At 30.8% G+C, this 24,662-nt stretch overlaps 3 protein-coding genes across 3 annotated transcripts; 1 reads left to right on the forward strand and 2 right to left on the reverse strand.

Annotated features, from left to right (window-relative positions):
* Positions 1-88: 88 nt before the first annotated feature.
* LOC126670055 (cytochrome P450 CYP72A616-like) lies at positions 89-2,387 on the reverse strand. The gene is made up of 5 exons (XM_050363710.2): positions 2,029-2,387; positions 1,665-1,885; positions 1,318-1,565; positions 839-1,217; positions 89-700 (listed from the first exon to the last, which is right to left on the reverse strand). Exons 1-5 carry the CDS (start codon positions 2,303-2,305, stop codon positions 275-277), a joined length of 1,551 nt encoding a protein of 516 aa, XP_050219667.1. The 5' UTR covers positions 2,306-2,387; the 3' UTR covers positions 89-274.
* A 2,874-nt stretch (positions 2,388-5,261) lies between these two features.
* On the reverse strand, positions 5,262-6,322 carry LOC126670445 (stress-response A/B barrel domain-containing protein UP3). The gene has a single exon (XM_050364178.2). It carries the CDS (start codon positions 6,268-6,270, stop codon positions 5,467-5,469), a length of 804 nt encoding a protein of 267 aa, XP_050220135.1. The 5' UTR covers positions 6,271-6,322; the 3' UTR covers positions 5,262-5,466.
* A 7,323-nt stretch (positions 6,323-13,645) lies between these two features.
* Positions 13,646-15,295, forward strand: LOC126666791 (protein ELF4-LIKE 3). Its single transcript, XM_050359660.2, has 2 exons — positions 13,646-13,913; positions 14,728-15,295. The coding sequence occupies exon 2, from the start codon at positions 14,763-14,765 to the stop codon at positions 15,096-15,098; it is 336 nt and encodes a 111-aa protein (XP_050215617.1). The 5' UTR covers positions 13,646-13,913; positions 14,728-14,762; the 3' UTR covers positions 15,099-15,295.
* The last annotated feature ends 9,367 nt before the right edge of the window (positions 15,296-24,662 follow it).

Here is a 24,662-nt window from a genome sequence, read left to right on the forward strand (position 1 = left end):
GTTGATGCAGGAAAACATATTCTAATAATCTAATAAATAATGCATGATTTTGATCAATGACTCTTGTTTCTTATCTAAGTCATAAGCATTATAATTTGAAATCAAAATCTTTATTATCTATAATAATACTTATATTGAATTCAGTACTGTGAAAGATCACAAATCTAGCAGCACAATCTGGCAAACTTCAGGACATTGAAGAAAGTTATTCGGAAGAAACAGGTGAGTATATGATTATGATATAATTTTTAACTTTTCTGTCTTCTGGAGAAGCTTATATTTGGCGTATTATAAGTTGAGCTCCATGTTGTGGTTGCAGAATCATTACTGTGTACGGGGAATGACAGTATGAAGGTGAAAGCTCAAACGAGAAATGTTGTAGAATCATGGCCAAAGCTGTCTTAGCTTCTAACATGGAAAAGTTTTGGCCAATACAGGTCCTTGGACCCCAACCGAAAGGAAAGAATGCTAACTGATCTTTAGATGCCTTTGCAATTCCTGCTGAAAATCTTTCTGGTCTAAATTCGTCTGCATCATTACCCCAGAACTCAGGATCATGGTGAATGAGCAATGTGGGTAGAGTAATGTCAACACCTGCTGGAATAGTGATGTCTCCTATCTTGGTCTCCTCGCGAGCGTGTTGATATAGAGCAATTGCTGGTGGATATAACCTCAAGACTTCATTCAAGATCATGTTTATCTGCAGCACAATTATAAGGTATGTGAATTTTACAAAACAACCTTTTTTATTTGTTTTTTTTTCCCCTTGTTTTTAGCATCTTAGACATTAAAATTGCTCAGGAATGAAGATTAAGTGTAGAGATGAGTTAATACTTACATTCTTGAAGTGGTTTAAATCTTCAAAATCAGGTTGTTTCTTTCCACAAACATGTAGAACTTCTTCTCTTGCTTTTTCTTGCCAGTCTTGGTGCATAGCTAAGACTATCAATGTCCATGTTAGCAAGCTTGAGGTTGTTTCTTGGCCAGCAAGGTAGAAGACCTTGCATTCCTCTATAACCTCCTCAATTGTCAATCCATTACTTCCAATTCCACTTTCACTCTGTTCACTAGAATGCAAGAGTAAGCTTAGCAGGTCATCAACCTTAGATTGTCCAGTTCTAATTGTATTATTTTTCCTCTCAACCATATTTCTCAGCAATGATGTAATCTCTATGTTCAGCTTCTTTCTCCTCTGGTTCTTCTTTGTAGGAAGAAATCTACAAAATCGGTAAGAAACGCCGTAAATGATCAATCCATTTCTTTTTAATCAGTTGTCTAAGGCTTAAGCTAAATATATACAATGTAATTAGTCCGTACCTAAAACCAGGAATATACAAGCTTCGCATAGCTTCTATAGTCAGCATCATTAACTCATGTTGAAGTTCAAATATCTGCTTTCCTTCTTCATAATTGCTTCCGAATGCTGCCCGCGAAATGATATCCTTCGCTAATTTTTGAATTTCTGGCCAGACATCCACTTCAAAGGTTTCTTGATGATTATTGATCATCTTCTTCCATTCTTGTATCATTTTGTTACAGCTGATTGCGAATACCGGTATCATCCCCTTAAAAAGATATTGATGAGAGCATAGGCAAAGTTAATATGCAAAAAATCCAGTTGAATTTATGCTATTGAATGATAACAAATAATAAATCAAACTGACTTTAAGTTTCTCTAGATGGAAAGCAGGATTTATCAATTTTCTGTGTTTAGCCCACTTTTCACCCTCTAAAACTGTCAATCCTTTTGCAAGAATTAGAATTAGAGGGGTTAATGGTGGCTTCTGAATATGACCTAGCTTGTTGGATAAGACTTCTTTCATTAGTTCTGGATCAGAAATGATCAATCTTGGTGTTTTTCCATTCCAAAACATTGATATCTTCCCTGTCAGATAAATCCAAAATTTAGTTAGTTTAGCAATACTCGTCGTCTTCACACGTAAAGTCTCGATTAATCGCTACAATTTGCAGTCAACACATAGTAAATCACCTTAAGTTTATCTCACTCTATATAGGAATGATGCTTACCATATTTCTGAACAACATAAAGAGTAAACGGATCAACTCGTGGAATAATCTGGTGGTTCAGATTAATCGGTTTGGACCATGCTTCGGTTATCATCTTTATGAATGGCTTCATATCTCCAATAAAGAGCTTGTAAGGTGTACCGGTTATACCTTGCTGCCTCAACCTCCTTTCTAGCCATTTTGGTTTCCACCAAATGGAGTAGAAAATTTTCCCAGCTCCATATAGACCAAGAAATATCAAAGAAAGAACTATAGAGTATAAAACAAGGTCACTCATGGCAAAAACAAAGTTATTATTGTTCCTTAATTGTATGTAATTATTGACTGCTGATTTGTGTAACTTGTTCCTTTATATTTATAGAGAGAAATATTTACAGTGTTGTTGCATTAGCATTGACTGTGATATGAATTAGTCTTTTAAAATTAAATTTTTATATTGTTCTTGGAGAAGAAGATATTGAAAATTTTATCATTTTTTGGAGGAGAAGATATGTTGCAATGGTGACCTATGAGATGGAGCCAAGATTGTGTATAGTTTAAGTTTTATTTTCAATCAGATTATTATTAAATTAGGATGAAAAGTTGGATAAGATAAGTGGACTTTTTTTCTTCTGGGCGTGAGTAGCAAGCATGGCATGATGATCAGTGAAAGAAAAAGAAATTGTTGTCTTGTTAAAAAAAACAAAAAACAAAAACAAGCTACGGGTAACTTGATTCAGTTTGCGCTGCAAGCATTTTCATGTTCAAGCCAAAGTCTACCTCTTATGGGGTATTGCGAATAATGTTATCAAGAAAAAGTTCATATTAGAGACGAATATGATTCGTCTAATACAGAAAAATAATAAATTTTGAATTAAAATGAAACGTATAATCCGTTTAATTTAATATAGTATGATACGATTAATAAATGAGTTCGTATTGATTCTAATCATATCACCTGAATAAATTGAGATTACTTACAGCAATAATTAACGATATATTTTAGTATGTAATGTCACTAAGCACTAATCCTATTCTGTTAAATGAAGATGTTTATTACATTCTTAACCTGATGAATGAAGATTGCCTTTTAAGAGCATTTTCAATTGTGCTCTTTATTTTAAGAGCATCTTTAAATAAAATAAAGAACATCTTTGAAAATAAAGAGTATAAATTTTATTTGTGTTCATTAGACTTTCTAAATTTATTTACTCTTTTAATTATGTTCGGCATTACATCATAAATCTAGCAACATCATAAAAACATATCCAGAGATTCAAAACTACATCTTTTATATGAACTCATAGTTTAATGGTGGCTGTAGCAAAAAGTGAGCCTTTCCTTTATGAAAGTAGACCCAGACCCAGATTCAACCATGCCTCATAATAAAATCATAATTATTGTTAAAAAATCTCATTATATATATTGACCATAAGAATTTCAAAATGAAAAACTGTTACTGCAACTTTTTTCTTCAATTCTATAAAGAACTGTACATAATAGTTTAACTCCATTTTGTTCAAATTTGTATGATCCTCCGAGACCAGAATTTCGATTGGAGTTAACAATTCAATGGAGATTGATTTTTTGAGAAACAAGATAGCAAATAGCAGAAAATGGAAGTTATATGAAAAAGAAATAAAAAATCATGGAGAAAGTTGAGAAGTGGTAAAGACACCTTTTATATTTTTAAAGACATGTTTTATATTTATTTTTAAATATGAAGAGCTCATTGGAGCATTTTTTTTTTTTTTGTAATTTCACTCTATAATAAAGAATTTTGCATTATAAAGAGTCCATTGTGGATGCTCCAATAATTTTGCGAGATTACTACAACTTGAAATTTAGCATAATAACAATTAAAAGTCTCAAGACTGTATCCCAATGTATTTGTCAAATTTCTCCATTAAAATTACATGTCCATGAAGTTTTAGTAGCCAACTTTCTTGTAGCTTCCGTCACTGTTGCTGAATTCGTTAGTGTATTGAATCCTCCAAATTCAATTTTGTTTGATTGAATTTTTGAGCTTTAAATCTTATTATTTGTGAACCTTAACTAACGGAATTAAACCAACATCTTTTAAAGCAATTTTTATCATAAAAAAGTATACAATATTATCATACAGAAAGCATACAATATGTTAATGCATTGTAAGGTTATGCTAAACAGCCTAAACCATCCACATTGACTGATTTTAATTGCCACTCGCAGTATAATTTTTCAAGGATAAACAGAAACTTGCAATCTTCAGTTTGGAGTCGCTATTTTGTGTGCAATCCAATGGAGTATCATTAAAGGCACAACTATTTGAACAGTGCAGCTTGCTTTCCCCTACCCTAGCAATCTAATATCTCTTGTCTCCTACCATATGTGCCTCAATAATACTCAATAGTCAATACTACTGTTTTCGTTAGTGCTGGAAGATAAGAGAAGAATTGTCAGTCAGTTATAGAAGCTAAGCTAAGAGAGTAGAAGCTAAAGCATATATAAATTAGGATACTGTATAATATGAATATCCATGACATGGGGTTCCATGTCATAATTCTCAACTTATAGTTTTTCAGGTGTGTTCAGTGTCATAATTCACTAAGTTATAGTTCTTCCGGATAGATAAGAACATAAAATTACGAGAAGTTGCGAATTCGTTTCTTTGAAGACATCTAACATATACATGAAAAAAATCCACCGTATTCATAGTACAGTATACACTAATATCCGTCCCTCATTCACGATTCAACTCAACAAAGCACTTGACCGTATATCAAAAGGATGCATCATGCAACAATCTGTTACGTAATTTACTCTAATCCTACGCCTAATTATCAATTTCCCACTTATTTTTTCTAAGCAACACTGGAACTACACTGTTTTCCCTAATATTCCCTATCAGATTATATACACAAGACATACTGGAAAACTATACGACATTCAATAACTCTCCACAGCTTCATATCATAGATTCCTGTCAGATAAACCTATGACATTTGCGTTGCACAAACAGAACATACAGGCATGTGTTTTAAATGTAATGAGAAATTATCATTTCATTTTTTGCACAAGTCTCCTTTTGTTGGCAATCTTCATCTACTCTAGTAACTATTTTTCATCTGCTCTTATATCTCTTCATATTCCCTCCTCTACTGTGAGCAAAAGAAACTATTTTCTCATCTACCAGTGACATAATGTCCAAATTCAGAACTACTAATCAGTCATAAAATCTCATCTAGCTAGACAATCTCACATTCATATTCACATTCACATTCATTCCAAATGCTTCAATTAAACAACAATGTGATACACCACACTTATACTGCTAGCGCAAACAAAACAACTAAAACCATTTCAAAACAATGTGCATACAATTTCAACAACAACAACAGATAATCCAAACACATGGATATCAAACATTATTATTCAAGAAACCTGAAATGTTAGCCTTCGGAAGAAAGGCGAAAATCATTAAAGACTAGCGGATTGCGGGTTTGGCACCACATAATCAATAACAATAACACTCTCCAAGTAATCCCTAACCTTCTCCTTTTGCAAATTAACAATTTCTTCATTAGAATCCACAGTCTCCATTTCACTTAATCCATCAAAAACCGCAATCGAAGCAATCGAGTATCCTTTTGCTCTAGCAGGTGAAAAATTCTCTCCACAGCTAATTTGTTTAATAATATTCCCTCCAAAACTCGATTTTATGCTTTTAATAACAGATAAAATCTCATTTTTCACTTCCTCCCCCAAATTTTCCTTCAATTTCAAAAAGGTCAAACGAATAGCAGAGCAAGGAGACGGAACCAATGGTCCGTCCAGATCATCGGCAATCCAATCGACGGCCATGATGTCATCGCAGACAGGGAGAACATGCTCTTTAACAACGCTGACGTGGCTGGGGTGAGCAGAGTAAGCGTTGAGATTGTCTTTAGAAGAGTAACGGCTGTGGAGCACGTGAGTGAACGGAATCGGAGATGACTTGACCCGGTGGAGCTGACCCGCGGAGAGATGGAGAACCGGGTCGAGTGAAACGAGGGCGTTTAGAGAAGTGAGCATGGTGTTGATTTTTGTGGGGTCGGTGTTGTCTTTGACTTTGAAGAGGACTATGTGCTCGATCGTTGTGGAGGACATTTTGATGGAGGATTGAGAGTAGGGTTTGATGGAGGAAAGGGAAGGGAATTTGTTTTTGAGGGTGTGTTTGGGAGGTGAGAAAACGAGGGAAAATGTGGAGGAAAATAGCGAGCGCGCGGATGATAGGGTTGTCATGTTTTTAGCCGGTAACTACAGTGTGAAGAGCGTGATAGTGACTGGCGGCAGTCTTGGTGTGGTTATTAGCCATTTTGTCACACTTTTGGCACGTGACAGTTTTTAACCCTTCAATGAACAAAAAAGAGTGTCTTATTTCATGTTTTAAAACAAAACAAAATCACCGTTTGTCAATTTTAGATGGGTTTATATTCCAATTTGAAGTTTGTCTTGATCATCACAGATATAATATAATCTAAAATTGATAATTTGTATAAAATTTAATGAAAACTGTTAAAAAATTTAAAAACGCCCAAATTTTTTAGCATCATTGTTCTAAAAGTTAAAATTCTTTAGCATCTAAAGAGTTTTTGCTCAGCATCTAAAAATTTCAAATTCCCGCTTTATTTGTTTCGTGTTAAGATGCATTAGCGATGTTTTTTAGGTATCACATATGTATCTAAGATCTATTTTTTTATGAAAAGAATTATACATACAAACTTTTTATTTTGTCCGCTTTATATCAGAGATGTATTAAATATATATCGAAAATATACAAGTAATATTTTTCTTAATATGTGTAAGCATTGTAATTTTAACACATATTTTTAAGGATGGGAATTGATGTCCAATGATAGATAGCGATATAAATTGTCAAGTTTAGAATGTTATTTTTTTAAAATATGGACTCAGTTTAAATTTTGCAATCAATAGTTAAAAAGATGATTTTGGTTTATTTAGAAAGTTTACATGTTAAATTGTAATTTTGTACAATTGGTAATTCTATGGACTTAATTGAAAATTTATGGGTCTACGTAAAAACTTATAAAAGCATGAACACATATTCTTTTTATTATTCCTGAATTGATTATTATTTAAAAATAAAATAAAAATACATAATTTGTCAGATATAGTATGTTTGCTTTGAATTTAAATAAGGGATAATTAATAAATTATATTTTGATGGTGTTTGAGACTTTGAGATCCAATTGATTAAAAACGTCAAAAATTATTTACTTGACTCCTATATACAAGTTCAAAAACCGAATTTGATCATTTCTTCATTATTAGTAGACAATATTTTGTATTCACTTTTATACCATTTATATATATATTTTCCCATTGAACAGGACCAACGAACCTGCTTCAAAATGAACAGGGTTGTGCAATCATGATTACACATGGAGTCCCACACCTCCGGGTTTTTGATATTTGGGTGCCTCATAGGCACCCAAATTTCCATTGTTGTGCCTCTTTTGGAATTAATTCCAAAAGAGTGCCTGAACCCACATGTTCCGCATTCTAGGAATGCGGAACATGTTGGTGTTCCGCATTCCTAGAATGCGGAACACCACTAATTTTGACCCAAATTAGTGGTGTTCCGCATTCTAGGAATGCGGAACCCCACATGTTCCGCATTTCTAGAATGCGGAACATGTGGGTTCAGGCACTCTTTCGGAATTATTTCCGAAAGAGGCACTTATCCGGAAATTTGGGTGCCTTTGAGGCACCCAAATATCAAAAACCCCACACCTCCCTGCTATGAGAAGTAAACATATTTTTGAACCAAACTATAAAATTATTATCTGTGATTGACAAGATTATAAAATATAATGTGAATTAATGAAATTAGAAGTGACAAAAATTAGTATCATACTATATAAATGGATAAAAATGAAGCTAGCAAAACTTTAAAAGAAAAATAATTAAAATTATACATATAATATAGCTACTTGGTCTTAAAAATCATCAATTGTGTCACCATCTGATATAATCTAGTAACTTAAGATTGATATTAGACTAAGCTAATCATACAATTATAAAAATGATGGAGACAAAGACTTGATTGGGCGAATATTGACCAAACATACAAAATTGTATTATTATTATTAAAATATGCATAATACTTTAGGTAGTGGCAGAGGGAAGAAACTGAAAAAGAATCCAATATTACACATAAAACGTCAGGACAACATTTAGAGATGACAGCACAGAAAATACAATACATGAGGTCCAATTTTATTTTTGACAATATATAATATAATGTGATTTTAATTCTACAATATTAATGAGCTGCCCTCATCTACACCTCTTTAATTATGTATTTGTTAGCTATTCTGATAAAGGTTATCTTAGATCACTGCAATAAAATACACTAACTATTATATTACATTATATTATATTAGAATACAAATTCCATCAAAATTATATTAATTGAAAAAATTACAGTAATCATTTTCAAACTTTTCTGCATCGCCTATTTTAGTATTTAAATCCTATCTTTTGTATTATTATTTTTTTGGAGGGCAATAATTTTTTTTTTTAAGATCAAAAGAAATTATATTAAAAATCCAAAGCAGTTACAATTACGAAAATACAGGAAAGTGACAAAATCACTCCTGATGACCTGACATGGAACAGACATATTACGTTAGAGCGCGCAAAGCCTGATTCGCAGATCGCCTCACGAAAATAAAAAAAATGTTACATAACTGCTTTTCTAAACACAAATAACCATCAATCAGAATATCCAACTCGATTGTATATATTTAGTATTGCAACTGTATAAAAATATATCGAAAGAAACCTTCCAATCATTTTCTAATTATTGGGCAGCTAAATAATTAATTTTATGCTAAATTAATTGATATAATTTGTCACATATATCATTTGCATACACTATTGGCTTCATTTTTTGTTGACTTGGCAGCAAAATTTAAGTAAATATGAAGAATATTTTTATTTAATTTAATACTTAAAATACATATTTGGTATACTTTAAAAAAACTAAAAAAACTAAATTAAAATAAACAAAAATTTAGATACTGAAGACATCATTGACATAATTTTTTCATATTAATATAATGTAGGCTTACATTAATCTCCACCAAATTGATAATCACATTATAATTGTTTTGGCGATTATATTCACGTGATTTATACCATAATATACGGTTGTTGACATAGAAAATAATTGAGGCTAAACAATACTATACAATAATTTCCCTAATGGACACATAATGCAAAATTAATACACTTTTAATCGATCAATAACTTATCACATGCCCGTACAGGTTCGGTCTAATAATCTAAATCAGTTATATGGACGCCAAAAGTTGCGGGTTCAAACTCCAGCTACGCCTTTTTTTAAAAATGAAGTGGTTGAGGTTGGGTTAATGGCCATTATAGCCAGAAATTACCAGGTATATGGGTTTGTGGGCGGTTTATATCCGGGAGTTTGACAATAATATTAAATTTCGGCTCAGTATAATAAGTCCTCGTCACCAAAAAAATAACTTATCACACAGGAAGCACAATCACATGCATCACGCTCACTGAAACTTATATATAAAGTAAATTAAATGTTTGTTATTATTATAAAGTAAATTTGAGAGTGGTTAATTGTTGAAAATTAAGCAACTTTTATATAAATAGTAAAACTATACATATAGAATAAAATTGTCAAAACTGTAAAAAGAAATTTAAGAAGTTCAATTATGATCTATTTTATACAGTGGAACTTGAAAATGTCTTAAGCATTTACTAGTAATTCTTGAAATTTAAGAGAAAACATTAATTTTTCTTTTGATTTTAAAAAATATTATTTTTTTAAATTTTAAGTTTGATATAATCAAAACCTCTTTAGAAAGAGGATTTTATTTTTTAAAAAGGTTAAATATAATAAATTTTTAAAACTCACGAGATTTTTTTTTGTACCTAAACTCATGAAAATAATAGTTACTGTTTCAAAATAAATTATTGTATATCCTCAAAATTTGACATATTATATTAATCAATATTTTTATTTAACGTATTGTAAATTTGACAACCATCTACATTTTTCAACAAATTATTCAAATTATTTTCTTTATAAATATATATATCTAGGAATTAGTATATTAATGATATTAATATATTTTACAAATTTTATAAGAGAATATAAATAAAATAAATAATGCAATACAAATAATAAAACATAAAAAGTATATTTTAATGAAAATAAGAAAAAGTATGAAAATTATTTTCTAATAATAAAAATTCAATTTAAATAATTATATTTACTTTTCTTTTATTAAAAAATATAACAATATATTTATAAAAAAAATTAAAACGTAATTAGTGTAGCATCTCCAGTTTCAACGTATTTATAGTTTCTTTTGGTATACAGTGTATGAGATTTTTGAACGGGTTCTGTCCGAACTATGAGATGGCATTTTTAAACTTTTCACGTTTAGATTAATCTTCATTCGAACCGTGTATATCTTTTGCGGGAGGCAAATTCTAACTTCATATTTTAAATGGCTGCAAGTATGAATACGGTTCGAATCTACAATTTCACTTAAATGAAGCGCGTTACCAACTTATTTTTCTTTATAAATTAGCAATAACTCTGTGAATGAGTTTTTAACGTAACCAAATAATATTGAAATAAGTAAAATAAAATATGAAAAACTAAATAATGTAAGATGTCAAGCTTTATAATTATCTAAAAGAAAAAATCTTCTTGGTATGATAAACTAGGTAGAAGATATAAAGAAATTATTGTAGTTTTCACAAAAATATAGATTAGCTCTTTTATTTTTTTTAGGTATAATTAAGCTCTTTTTGTTCTCTAATAGGAGAAATAATCCCTTTCGTCCAACACTATTAAAAATACTCGTTAATAGCTGACATGTATCTCATAATCATATAGAAAAAAAGTTCAAAAGTAATTTTAGTATCTAAAATATTTACTAAAATTTTGAAGAGGTAAGAATCCCAAAAACTAATTAAAATAGTTTATTTGTTCGGTTATAAAACAATGAAAATTTAATTATTCAATTTTAAAAATATAAAAATTTAATTATGTCTAAAAAAAGCTGATTTGTACTTTAAAAAAAACTCGAGATTCTGCCAACAATTTATAAACATTTTCTTCCACTTTTATTTTTGAAATAAACAGGGACAAAGATAAGGCAATTGTGTCCGTAGGTACCACCAGGACACAGAATTGAGCAAAAACATCAGCGTTGGAGATCGTGTCAATGTTTCTGTACACGTGGCTATATCCATGCTATCTTGTACTATCATGTACCCTTCCACTATCTCCTCTCATCATCATTTAACGGCTGTGATGCAATTAGTGGGTCCCCTTTCTTTTTTTATTACAATAGCCGCTGAGCTACTGAATTCCACCTCAGCCTCGGTTATTCCTTCACAAGGCTTGGGCCCGAACCTGTAGATTTCCCAAACCTGAGCTTCCACGCGTCGTATTGTAATTAGCAGAGAACAGTTGTTCGTGAGATTTTATTGTTGAATTTAAAAATTGTCGGAACTTCCCATTCTCGGCCAAAACGAAGATCCCACCCGGTGGAATTGGGGCAGACCCATGCCATTATCTTACACATACCAAATTACCATATTACCCTATTGTTTAGGTATTTTGCCATTTAAACCCACTACTGAAGATGATAATAATATTAAAACATATGATAATGATGTAAATAAATTTTCTAGTAGCTCATGGAGATAAGGACAGACATGGGAAAATAAGAAAGTTTGTGAATTGTAGTTTTTACAATTATTTTAGCAATGACTTTTGCAGTTATTTTAAGAGATGTTATTGTTTTGGTTTGTTAATCATATCCATAAGTATAATTATTTAGTTTATGGTTGATGTCACATCTATGTGCCCATTATTTTAACAACTCATTACATGGGTTGAGAATTTTGTGATTTTTGGATCTATACTTCTATGCAATTATGTAGTGGTTATATTTTGAGAGACATTTTTAACTTATAAGCTACTACTATAACGAAATATTATTAATTTATGCAATTTATTGTAAATATGTGATATTATATTCACATATTAAATATAGAGAAAATGTTCATACCCAAATTTAAGAAATGGGGTAAAATAGCAATAATATGTGATCCAAAAAATAAATAGATATTAAGAGTCATAAGAATATGTAACGTTCATTTTCGCGGGAGCAATCCATTATGAATCAAGTGTAGATAAAATAATTTGTTTAAAATAATTAATTTTGTTTTGACACTATTATGTGTAAAATACTATAAATGTCATTTAACCTATGTATGAAATTTCATGTTTTTAACTTTTACATATCTTTTTAGACTAAATAATACAGTTTCCCAATTGAATTTTTGTTTGGAAACTAAACATATACATTGAACATTGATTTCATATAAGCCAAAACATTTGCAATAGATAACTCACAAGTAATGCACCAAATTTGGTTCCAAGAGAAACATGGAAACCTGAAACGCATGGTAATAAACAAATTTAAATATAGCTAATTCATGCAACTTGCAAATACCACTTATGTACATTTATATTCCTTTTCAGAAAATTCCTAGCTTCTTCAATTACATAAATTTCAATTTTATACTAATATACACAAATTCCAATTAAATGTGTATCATTTATGCTCTAAAAAAGACATAATATATTCAAAATATGCAAACCAATAAAATAAAAATTAATTCTCCTTCCAATTCATAATAGCTTCCTTATTTGAAAAATAATTACTTTATAATATTTATAGTTTTTTCAAATTTTTCCCCATCAATAAATAATTTTGCGGGACTAAAATAATTAGTCAAATTTAACAATAGTAGTAGTTGAAATGGACAATTTAATAAAAATGTATATAAATATAAAATTTATTATTTTTTAAATTTATATAAAATAGCCGAAATGTAACAAATATTATAAATCCGGAATAATAAAGAGAAGCCATAGATCAATACTTAATATAAATAAGTACTTAATACTGCAACAATTATGATCAATACTTAATATAAATAAATGTATATACAATCAATTGGAATTTGATTATGAAACAATTAAACATTCAAGTAGAATTCACAAATCACAATAATCAAATAATTATAGCAAAATCTAAAAAATAAAGTAGCAATAAAAAAATATTTCAAGAAAAGTGGTCCATCAAATTATTATCATCATGAAACAATAAATCCTCGAATCACATGCCACGTGCTCAATAATTAAACAACAAAAGTAAATCATGCCCTTGGATCTGAGCAAATTATAAATTTACTGATTATTTAAAATCCAATCAATATCACAAAAATCCAATATGGATAATAAATAAATATAAATACATACTTCTTTTAGGTAATTTTATGAGTTGTTCCTGAACGAACTCAATTATGAACACCTTTAAATTTTTACATTCAGACTAATTTTAAATCGAGTCGGGTATTTTTTGCGGGAGAAAAAGCTCCAGCTCTAAATTTAAAATGACTGTATAGATGCGTACGGTTCAAATCCGCAACCTCATTTAATTTAGGAGACACCTTACCAACTCACCCGCGCTTCGAGTCGATATAAATATAAATACATATTTAGTAGCTGTAGAGAAGCTTAAAAACATTTGTTTTTAAGACAGAGAAGGGTCCGAGCGTGACTGTCAAATCTACATATTCTCTCTCACTCTTAATTCTCTTTCTTCCTCTCAGTTTCTTATAACTTTCTCTCACTTTTTATTATAATTCTCAGAGAAAATAAAAGATTCAGTTTCAAAAAATTTAAAATCGGCGATCTTTTTTCTATTTCCAGTTATTATTCCTCGGGAATATCTCGTCTTCAATCTCTGTCTTCTCTTCCCCAGAATGTAATGTTCCAGATTTTTAAGGTACCCAAACTTACATATATAATAAAATAATATAAACTATAGTTTTATTGTCTTATGTTTGATGGGTTGATTTGTTTGTTATATTTTGGTTTCTTGTTTTCACAGAATTGAATGTATTTTATCTCACTTTTAATTCTTCTTTGTTAAATTTATTGAATTTCTTTTGAAGATCTTTTATATGGTAACTGGGTTGTTTTTAGATTTATTTTTGGTTATCAAAATGGAAACTTTTAAAGTATTTTCTTTTTTTCTATATTTGGGAAAACTAAATTATAGTCTTATGAAAGTGCAAGCTTTTTTTGTTGCTTTCGTTTAAATTTCCGAATTTAAGTCAAAAAATCCCATTTTGATTCTGTTATCATTAACAGAAAATTATTTTTGTGTTGTGAAATATTCAAAAATTCAGTTTTTTTTTTTCTTATTTTTAAGAAAGCTTAATGATGTTGTCTCTGTAACAGGAGTTTAGTACATGAACAGAGAGATTCATGGCCTCATCTTTTCTGAATCATTGACTGTTTTTTTCTTCTTGAGATTTTTTTTCTCAGTGCAAATGAAAAAAATTCCTTCTTATGGAAAATGGATCTGCTTTTTAGACATCTCGTCATAATTAATTATTATAATATAATTATTAATAGTAATCATAATAGTATGGATTATAATAATAATAATAATAATTGGATGTTTGTTATCAGATCCCTCTGTAAAAAAAAAGTGGAGGTCATGATTTTTATTACAGACTCTTGTCTCATATGCACATTAAACAACTCTCATGTTTTGTCTGAGCTTTGCTTTCTGGTTATGGTTTGATTTTCAGGGCTGGTTCTTGATTTGATTTTGAGCTGAGGAAAAATGGAGGGTGGTGGCACATTTTCTGGGATGGTGAATGGAACCCAGATAGATGGGAAGATATTGCAGACATTTCAGAAGAATTTTGTGCAGGTTCAAAACATTTTGGATCAGAATAGGCTACTGATAAATGAGATAAATCAGAATCACGAGTCAAGAATCCCTGACAATTTGAGCAGAAATGTGGGGTTGATTAGAGAGCTGAATAATAATATCAGACGAGTTGTTGACCTTTATGCCGATCTTTCTACTTCTTTCACCAAATCTATGGATGTTTCTTCTGAAGCAGATTCTAGTGGGGCTCTGAAATCTGGTCTTAAAAGAATTAGGCCTGCATAGTTTGAAATCTGGTCACAATTGCCTTTCAGGTATTAGAACATTGATGATCATTATTTTAGATTCTCAAACTCTCTTTTTTTTATTTTTTATTTTATCAGTGTAATGTCTAGTTCTTTTCCTATAATTTTCTTCAGAGAAATAATTGAAATACAATTTGTAATTGATCTAACTGTTGAAATTAATGATGTTTTGTGCAATCTAATTCTTCTTCTCGTTCTTGTTTTTTCTTATACATTTGAAAACCCTTTTCAGCGCAGATACATAGCACGAATACTCCATTCAATTAACATTTTTCTGTTTCGAAAACGTGTCAAAAAATTGGCATTTAGATACGAAATTAACTTCATCTTTAGTATAGAAAGTTTAAAATAACTCAGATCCGCTGTGACCGTGTCCAAGCGTCCGTGCTACCAGAATTTGAGTATCTAAAGATACATAATTTCTTTTTTGATGAAAAGATACAGAATTGATCTGTGCATAATTGATAATACCATGTCCTTTTGATCTTTTAGATGATGAAAAAACTTGGCACTTTAAGAGCTTTTTAGTTTCTTTCAACTTTTTACTGTTTCTCCAAAAAAGGTAGATTTCTATAATTAGTTTTTACACAATTTTCTCATAATTGAACTTTTTATTTTTTGAACCTTAAATACAAATCAATTTCGCTTTGAAAAATGAATATGTTATTTTTGTTGTATTCTAATTCTGCAATGAAAATAGTGTTGATGCTGGTTCTTTTTATGGGTAAGTGAAGAATGAAGAAACAATACAATTGCATACATCTCTGTGAAGATGCTCTGAAAGCAGCTTTTTGATTATCTTTTTGGTTCCCAATCACACACCACCACATGAACAGAATCTCAGATAAACAAATAATGAGCTTTTTGACTATTTTTTTAATCTTTTTAACCAATCACACTGAGTCTTGGATTTTATTGGTATTGGTATTGGAAGAGAAAATAAATATTAAAACTAAATTAAGTGTAATATATTCTTTACATAGTTTAAAAACAAAGCACTATAGTTTGAAGAGACAGACAGGTATGTATGAACAGTGACCCCCAACAACATGACAAGGGCCCCAATAGTTTTTTTTTCTTCTTTTATTAAATTTTAGGATTTGGAACTTAACTAACTTTTCCATGCTTATCTTTTTTTATTCTACTACTATATTATTATTACAAGTATAAATGAGTGTAGTCGAAACGAATCTGGATTATGCTAAATTTGAGTTTCAATTCAAATCGAGCCGAGTTTGAGTTATGTTAAATTTAAACTCGAGATTGAGTGTAATATACAAGTTCAAACACGAATTTAAATGGGTTTAATTTTTTAAATTCGAGTTCGAACGGCACATGTGCTTCTCAAACTCAAACAACATTTAAGCTATTCGAGCTCGAGCTCGATTCGAGTTTATAAAGAAAATTATATTTATTAAAAAATTATCATATTATTTTATTTTATTTGACCATGGAATATATAATGCATCAATTAAAGATGATATACATTTAAATTCAGAAAAACACAAATCAATATAATAAAATTATAAGATACTATTATATATGTGAGCAAAGGTATGTTTAGGTTCACGAGTTCGGAGTGCCTTTTTAATTGATACTCGAACTCGATTTGAGTAGCTCAAATATCTCAACTTAAATTATTTAAATCGATCTTAATTTTTTTAATTAATCTCAAATAACTTGCGAGTGAATCAAGTCGTTTACTCCCCTGTGATCTCAAATAATTTTTTTACTTATGTTGTTTCTTTTTTACTCTTCAATTGTTGTTTCCAACTCTTTTAATAGCCTTTATGACTTTGTTTGAAGATGATGATGATTCCTTTAGGAGCTATCCCTGATTGAGAAAATGTCTTTTCTGGGTGGACCCGTTATTGTATGTGGCAGCCTAATTTTCTGTTCTTAGGAGATAAAGGCCCACATGAGTTGATTGATTGCTGGAATTGGGTTTTTGTTCTTTGGTAAACATCTTTATTAAGTTTCTGTTTGTGATAAGAATGTTACTTCATCTACAAATTTTGGCTAATTTTCACCCATTGCCTTTTGTCTCTTTTCATATATATTTTAGTTTATATATTTTAGCACAAAATGTTCGTTTCTTGTCAAGTCGTTAGAAATAATTTTTGAACTTTTTTTAATATTCTACAGATGTAACTGGTTCCGATTTAATTTAACGAAATCTATTTTTTTTAAATACTCCAAAATCACTTTTATTATATAACAAAAAAGTTGTAAGTGTCAATGTTGTAATTTTTAGGCCAAACTAATTTAGAGATTCCTGTGTTTTAGATTTTTTTCCGGAGGTCCTTATACTTCAATTTTGTATTACTTGGTCCCTCTACTTACTTATTTTTCAAATTCTATGCCCTTTTGTGTGACTGGAGGGGGAAAATTTTAAGTAGAGGGACTGAAAAAAACTATAAAAGGACCTGAAAATTGAAAAATAAGTATTAGAGTGACCAAGTAATACAAAATTAAAGTATAAAGATCTCCGAAAAAAGTTTAAAATATAGGGACCTTCAAATGGATTTATTCTAATTTTTGTATAAAAATATAAACCTAAACATTGATTTTGTAGTTAATATGGAAAATAAAAACTACAAATACAAAAAGAACCATAACGATACATCAACACATGTTAGTAATATTTATAAACCTTTTTTTATAAAATACCATTAACATGTTGCTGAGATATATTTTTTTACATTCACAATTTCTATTTGCTAGATCAGTTGTATTAGAAATCTAGATCAACATTCTTTGATATAAAAGCTGTAAAATGAATGGTAATTATATTTTGTTATACTATCAGAAGTCGTGGATTTTACAATTATAAGTTAAAATAAAAGGACTTTTTTGGAAACGAGAGGAAAATTTAGGAACTATGAGTGAAAATCATCCATAAATTTTGGTCCATTTCCATTCATTTCATTTAATGCCACTTAATGAAAATCTATACTTCTCTCATCATCTCTTGTCTTTATAAGCCCTATTTATTTATAGAATAAGCAAAGTGTGTCCTTCAAAAAAATGAAATTTAATAAGAAACTATGAGACTAACAAAAGAATAGGTGAAGTGTAACTCTCACATAAGGGCATATGGGACAGATTTGTAATAAAAAGATAGGTAAAGCTCATAATTATGAGGCACAACTTGGTATAGACATCCATGCAATGCAAGATTCACTCATGGGACAAATCAGACCATTCAGTTCAGATTTTATAATTGGAGGAGGGTACCTATCCAAGTAGGTTTTCATTATTTGCATAAACTCAACTAAAATCACCTGTCCTTATAACTTGTGGACTCTATGTTCCTCATTTCTTCACTTTCTTTTTGTGGCCCAATTATGATTTTGGTTGTATTTTAAAGATTAAATCCATTTTGAAATTTCTAAACTATATAATTTTGATTCACTTCTCTCAATTTCTATTTGACTTTTTTAAATTTTTAAATTTTATTTTTTAATTTATCAAATTTCTTTTGACTTCCTCAAATTTTTAAATTTTTATTTTTTTTTAATTTATTAGGTACTTAAATGGAAATCCATTTAAGGACTTGATGAACCAAAAAAACAAAAGTTTAGACATCTAATGAATAAAAAAAAAGTTTAAAAATCTGAGAAAGTCAAATAAAAATTGAGGGGTATGATGAACCATAAAAATTACTAAAATTTAAGAAACTGAGAAAACCAACTAGTAATTGAGGGAACTAATGAACCAAAATTGTATAATTCAGAGACCTCAAAATAGATTTAGCCTATTTTAAACATTAAAACATTTATCATGTTTTAATTTAAAATGATGTACATTAGGGTGTTGTCTAGTAGACATGAGACCCGTTATAATAAATCGGAAATGAAAAATTTGAAACCCTATCTCGCGCGATTTCAATTATATAATGTAGAGATTTTCTAATGTATTTTTGATAATTATTTTCTGAAGTATTTTTTATAATGGTGAGAGTTTGTCGTCAATTGTGCAGTCTATCTTTATTTAGAAATAAAAATAAAAATGAGAAAGATATTCGTGAAATGGCGGATGTTTTTGTAATCTAGAAGTACAAGTATTATTTGCACTAAAAGGGAATAAAGAAAGTTGATGCGACCAATAGTGGCATTGTGAATAATTATAAAGTAGTACTAACATTAACATTAGCAAATGGCAAAAACAAACCTACCGATGTACCTGCTAAGAGTCACTTTCTCAATAAAATTCCTGCAATATTAATCAACTAATAATAAATTATTGTGTAATTAAGAAGCTAATGAAAGTTTGGAAAACCTATGATGTATAATCTTGGATCTAAGAAATTAAGCTATTGTCGGCCGGCCGCAATGAAATAAGATAATATTGTTTCTTATTTTTTAATTATTCGTCTGATTGTTCATTTCCAGTGGTACAATCCAATATTACCACATTTCGTGTGAAAAAAGTGTCAAATATTTCATAGTAATATCAAGAGTTAATCCCCATAGAATATCAAATGTTTGTGGGATTTATCAGTTATAAACAAAAATTTCAAAATCGACTAGTTTCGCCAATTTTAAAATATTTAAAACCTTTTCTCGCCAGTCTACTTTCCCTTCTTAACCTAATTTATTTATCTGTGTTGGAGTATATTAGCTAATTCTAGTCATTTTGAAAATAGCTAAATACAAACTCATTTCAAATTCACTTACTCTATTTATAATATTTAACCAATTTCATTTAATAATAATTATTAACCTAATAAACTCCAATACATATAAATAAACTATATAATTTAGTACACACAAATTGTTTCAATTGTAAATTTTGGTAGCTTAAATTTGTATAGTCAATAAAAGATGCATAAAAAAATAAAAATTTGAGTTGGTCCATAACTTTAAGGCAAGCCAAGACAAATCAAACATGCTATAGCATGACATGTGAAGTGGGAATCTACTTTTCTATCTCCCTTTCAATTTGTTTCTTGCATTTCCAGCAAATAGCTTTGAAAGCTACCCAACCCTACTTTCCCCTCTTAACCTAATTTAATAATTGGCATTTTTTTTAGGTATCTTATATCTACATCATTACTTGGACCCAATTTACATTAATCCAATCCTAACTCATAATTAAATAATTGAAATAATACATGGGCATGCCTGAAATGACTAATTATGGTATAATTGTATAATATATAATAATCATTATGATAATGTTGATAGCTAAAGCAACCTCAAAGAATTTAATTATCTACCAATATTGCATAAATTCTCTATTTACCAAAACTTTTACTAGTCTTCCTTTGTAGGATGACCATTTGCATGACACTACAACAATAATGGAGTTCGTGACTTTGATTGGATAAAGTTTTTATTTTCTTTAATAAATGGACAATTCAATGGGAGCTGATTTGGTGTGTAGTGAGGGTTCTGTTTTGTTCATATTCTTTTATGAAAATCGACTATAAGAATCTTAATTATACAGTAATATAGGACTTGCCAAAATAACATGTCATCCAATATAAAGTTCACATATTTAAAAAAATACATCAAGAAAGCTATAGATTTATAGCAAATTTACAAAACACTATTCGAGTTATAAAATTTAAATATGTAAATTAATTTTTTAAACGGAAATGCGACACATTCAAACTTCAACGACACATCATTTGTCTTGATACTTCTAAATAAAAAACCACCAAATGATCTCGTAAAACTCTCCATTTGAAAAAGAAGATCTAAGTTACCGCCCATGTAAAGTAGTTAAAACCCATAAAATGTACATAAAACCCATAAAAAGAAGATAAAATTAATGAAAATAGAGCAAGAACAACAACTAACTAACAATTTGAGATAAATTTTTATTTATTTGTTGGAAAGTGTAAGGTGTTTTGGGCCAAAAAGGATAAAAAAAATCACCTCCTACCATTGATGCGAGGCTAGAGTTTGCAAAAGAGGTTGACCAAGTTATAGATAGAAAAGAGAATAGAAAAGAGAGCATAATAATGTGTCATCTGTTTTTTTTCGTATTTGAAACACCATTATGTGTAAGGGTCAATTATAAAATAAATAAATAACATATTATATATTTTTAACAATTTAATGGATGCACAATTTCTTTTTCTAATTTGAAATATCAATTTTTTTAATAAATAAATGTTAATATAAACTCCAGAAAATGTAGTACTGCAACATCCGCATCATCCTTTTTATTTAAGAAATCACTCAATATTTTAAATTGTAAAAATTTGACAATTTATATAATTCTCTTATGGTTTCTCTCTCCTGGTTTTCTCTCGGCGCACGATAGCCTTGGCTAACTCACGCCGTCTCCAATGGCGAAGAAACAGGGCAGGAAACCTAATCCTAAGAAAAATAGTAATGAGAAGGAAGTACTGGTCAATGAAATGGGCACAGGTGGGAAGGAAGATGAAGTTAATGAGGATCGCAATGAAGAAGATGTAGTGGAAACGGCTACTTCAGATTCTGCTGAGGTGATTGAAGAAATGAAAAAGGAAGATAAGAGTGATAAGGGTAAAAAGTGGGCGGATCTGTTGAAGACGAATCGAAACAAACCAGCCTGTTCCTTGAAATACATACCTCCGATTGTCAGTAATGGTATTCGAATAGCTAAGGTGGAGCACTCAGATACTTTGGAAGAAGAAGAACGATGGCAGTACGCTATCCTGGGAAGTGTATATGGCCTAACCCCTAGATTTTATAAGATCCAGAATTTTATCAAGAATAGATGGGAGAAAATTGGAATGATAGAATTTCATCAGGTGAAACCAAACCTTTTTGCTTTTGTTTTTGATTCTGAGGAAGGAAAACAAAGTGCAATGGCAGACGGTCCAATAACCTTTGATAAGCATCCTCTAATACTGCAGGAGTGGAGCAGAAATATGTCTTTTGACATAGTTGAGGTAGCTTCTGTGCCAGTCTGGGTTAAATTCCCTATGCTTTTGTGGGAATTTTGGAACCCTAATTCCCTTAGCTCTATTGCTAGTATTCTTGGGAAGCCTTTGTTTGCAGATAAATGTACTAGAGATAGATCTCGGCTGGCGTATGCTAGGGTTTTAATTGACATGAAGCTCAAAGGGACGTTCCCAGATGTGATAATTATAGAAGATGGGGATGGGAATCAACACACCCAAATGGTGGACTATGAATGGAAGCCAATTTTGTGTGAGGTTTGCCACAAGCTAGGTCATCGAAACTGTGAGGCTAAACAGATATGGATTGCTAAAGGGAAAGAGAAGGAAGCAGTTCAGGTAATTGACAAAGAAGAAGAAGTGCATAAGCCAGAAGGAAAAAAGGAAGAAGATAAAGTTGAACCTGAAAAGAGTAAAGAGGAAATGATAAGGATAGAGCCTTCCAGCTGTCCTAATACTCCTCAGGAGGAAGGATTCCAACTAGTGACAAACAGAAAACAAAAGAATAAGTTGCTGTCGAAGGAGAAAGGGGGAGATATAGTTCAGAAAATGGGAGCTGGCCTTAAAGGTAATCCTATGAATCCTGTTATGAACTTTACTGAAAAGTTACCTACCAAGAGGCTTATCAAGCCTCTTGACAGAGGTAAATGAGTTTCCTCAGTTGGAATATCAGGGGCCTTAATGAGCCCCTGAAGCAAGCAGAGTTGCATCATCTGCTTGTGAATAAGAATGTTTGTTTAGCTGGTGTGCTGGAAACTAGAGTTAGAGCCATTAACAAGGAGAAAGTTTGGAAGAACTTGAAGATGAATGGCTGGAAGATTATTGATAACTATGATCTTAGTGAAAATGGTAGAATGTGGATTATTTATGATGAGAGTAAAATTAAGCTGCAAATTATAAAATCCACTGACCAGATTATGCATTGTAATTTGGTTATGGGTGAGGTGAACATGAACTGGACTCTGGTTTATGGAGCTAGCAGCATTAATGATAGGCACAGTATGTGGAATGATTTGGTAGAAATTTCTAATACTATAATTGGAGCTTGGATAGTTCAGGGTGACTTTAATGCTGTCATGGGGGATAATGATAGACTGGGGGGCAATGAGCTTGATAGTGAGCACTCGTTAGAGATGATAAATAGCACCTCTGCTGCGGGTCTGACTGATCTTAGGAGTATTGGTTGTATTTACACCTGGAATAACAACCAATTGGGGGAGAAGAGAATTTGGAGGAAGATTGACAGGGCTTTATCTAATGGTGATAGCAACAATGCATTCTATGAAGCCTTGCCTTGTGGAGTCTCTGACCATAGTCCAATCATGGTGAATTTCCAGAGCAGAAACTACTGTAAGAAGAAGAATTTCAGATTTTTCAACTACTGGACCTCTCATCCAGAATTCAGAGAGATTGTTTTGGAAGAATGGAGTAAAGAGTACACTGGGTTCACTATGTTCAAGATTACTAAGAAGCTTAAGGCTATTAGTTTCAGACTGAGTAAAATGAACAGAAGGCACTTCTCTGATATATCCCAGAGAGTTACTACTCAGAGAGAGAGGTTGGACAAGATTCAAAAAGATCTGCAGATGGATCCAATGAATGACTATTTGATTTGTGAAGAAAAGGCTATGACCATCCACTTGAAGTATTTACTGAGATGTGAAGAGAGTTTTCTAAAGCAGAAGTCTAGAATTCAATGGCTGAAGCTTGGGGATGCTAATACTAAGTATTTCCATAACTCCATAAAGCAAAGAAGGAACAAAAACAGTATCCCTATTTTAAGATTGGAAGATGGGAGCAGTATTAACTCAGATGAGGACATGCACAAGGAGATAACCAGATACTATAAAGAGCTTTTTAATAAAAAAGAAGGAGAGAGAAGACATATTGACTATGAGGTGTATAGTGAGAGAGATAAGCTGTCTGTTGAAGATGGGGATAATCTGTTGAGAGAGATAACAGAGGAAGAAGTTAAACAGGCCATCTTCTCTATTGGTTCTGATAAAGCTGCTGGTCCAGATGGCTTTAATAGCTATTTTTTCAAGGCAACTTGGGATATCAGCAAAAAGGATCTTCTCAAAGCTACCCAGGAGGCTTTTACAAGTGGTAAGCTGCTTAAACAAATTAATAACACTTCTATAACTGTTATTCCTAAATGTTTAAATGCTGATAGGCTTGTTGATTTCAGACCCATTGCTTGCTGCAATGTGGTTTATAAGATAGTTACTAAAGTTATCACAGCTAGGCTTAGTCCTCTTCTTGTTAGTCTGGTCTCTCAAAATCAATCTGCCTTTGTGCCAAAAAGATCTATAGCCCACAATATTATGCTAGCTCATGAGTTAGTGAAAAATTATCACATAAACAAAGGTCCTTCTAGATGTTTGTTAAAGATTGACCTTAAAAAAGCTTATGATTCCATTTCATGGGACTTTATAGAGGAAGTTCTTATTGGGCTAAATTTCCCTAATCTGTTTATCTCCTTGGTTATGAACTGTATCAGAACTCCTAGTTTTTCTATTTTGTGGAATGGGAGTATAGGGGAAAAATTTTATTCATCTAAAGGGTTGAGACAAGGGGATCCCATGTCCCCCCTTATTTTTGTTCTTTGCATGGATTATTTGTCTAAAAACCTATCTAGAACTGGTG

Source organism: Mercurialis annua, linkage group LG2 (genome assembly GCF_937616625.2).
Source record: "Mercurialis annua linkage group LG2, ddMerAnnu1.2, whole genome shotgun sequence".
Taxonomy (NCBI): Eukaryota; Viridiplantae; Streptophyta; class Magnoliopsida; order Malpighiales; family Euphorbiaceae; genus Mercurialis; species Mercurialis annua.

Excerpts from the sequence above, each read along its gene's own strand:
- LOC126670055 (XM_050363710.2), bottom strand. The coding sequence starts at position 2,305 with ATGAGTGACCTTGTTTTATACTCTATAGTTCTTTCTTTGATATTTCTT. Across the intron at positions 1,566-1,664 it reads TCCATCTAGAGAAACTTAAA|GGGATGATACCGGTATTCGC; the intron begins GTCAGTTTGATT and ends TATCTTTTTAAG. Across the intron at positions 1,218-1,317 it reads TTGTATATTCCTGGTTTTAG|ATTTCTTCCTACAAAGAAGA; the intron begins GTACGGACTAAT and ends CCGATTTTGTAG.
- LOC126670445 (XM_050364178.2), bottom strand. The coding sequence starts at position 6,270 with ATGACAACCCTATCATCCGCGCGCTCGCTATTTTCCTCCACATTTTCC.
- LOC126666791 (XM_050359660.2), top strand. The coding sequence starts at position 14,763 with ATGGAGGGTGGTGGCACATTTTCTGGGATGGTGAATGGAACCCAGATA.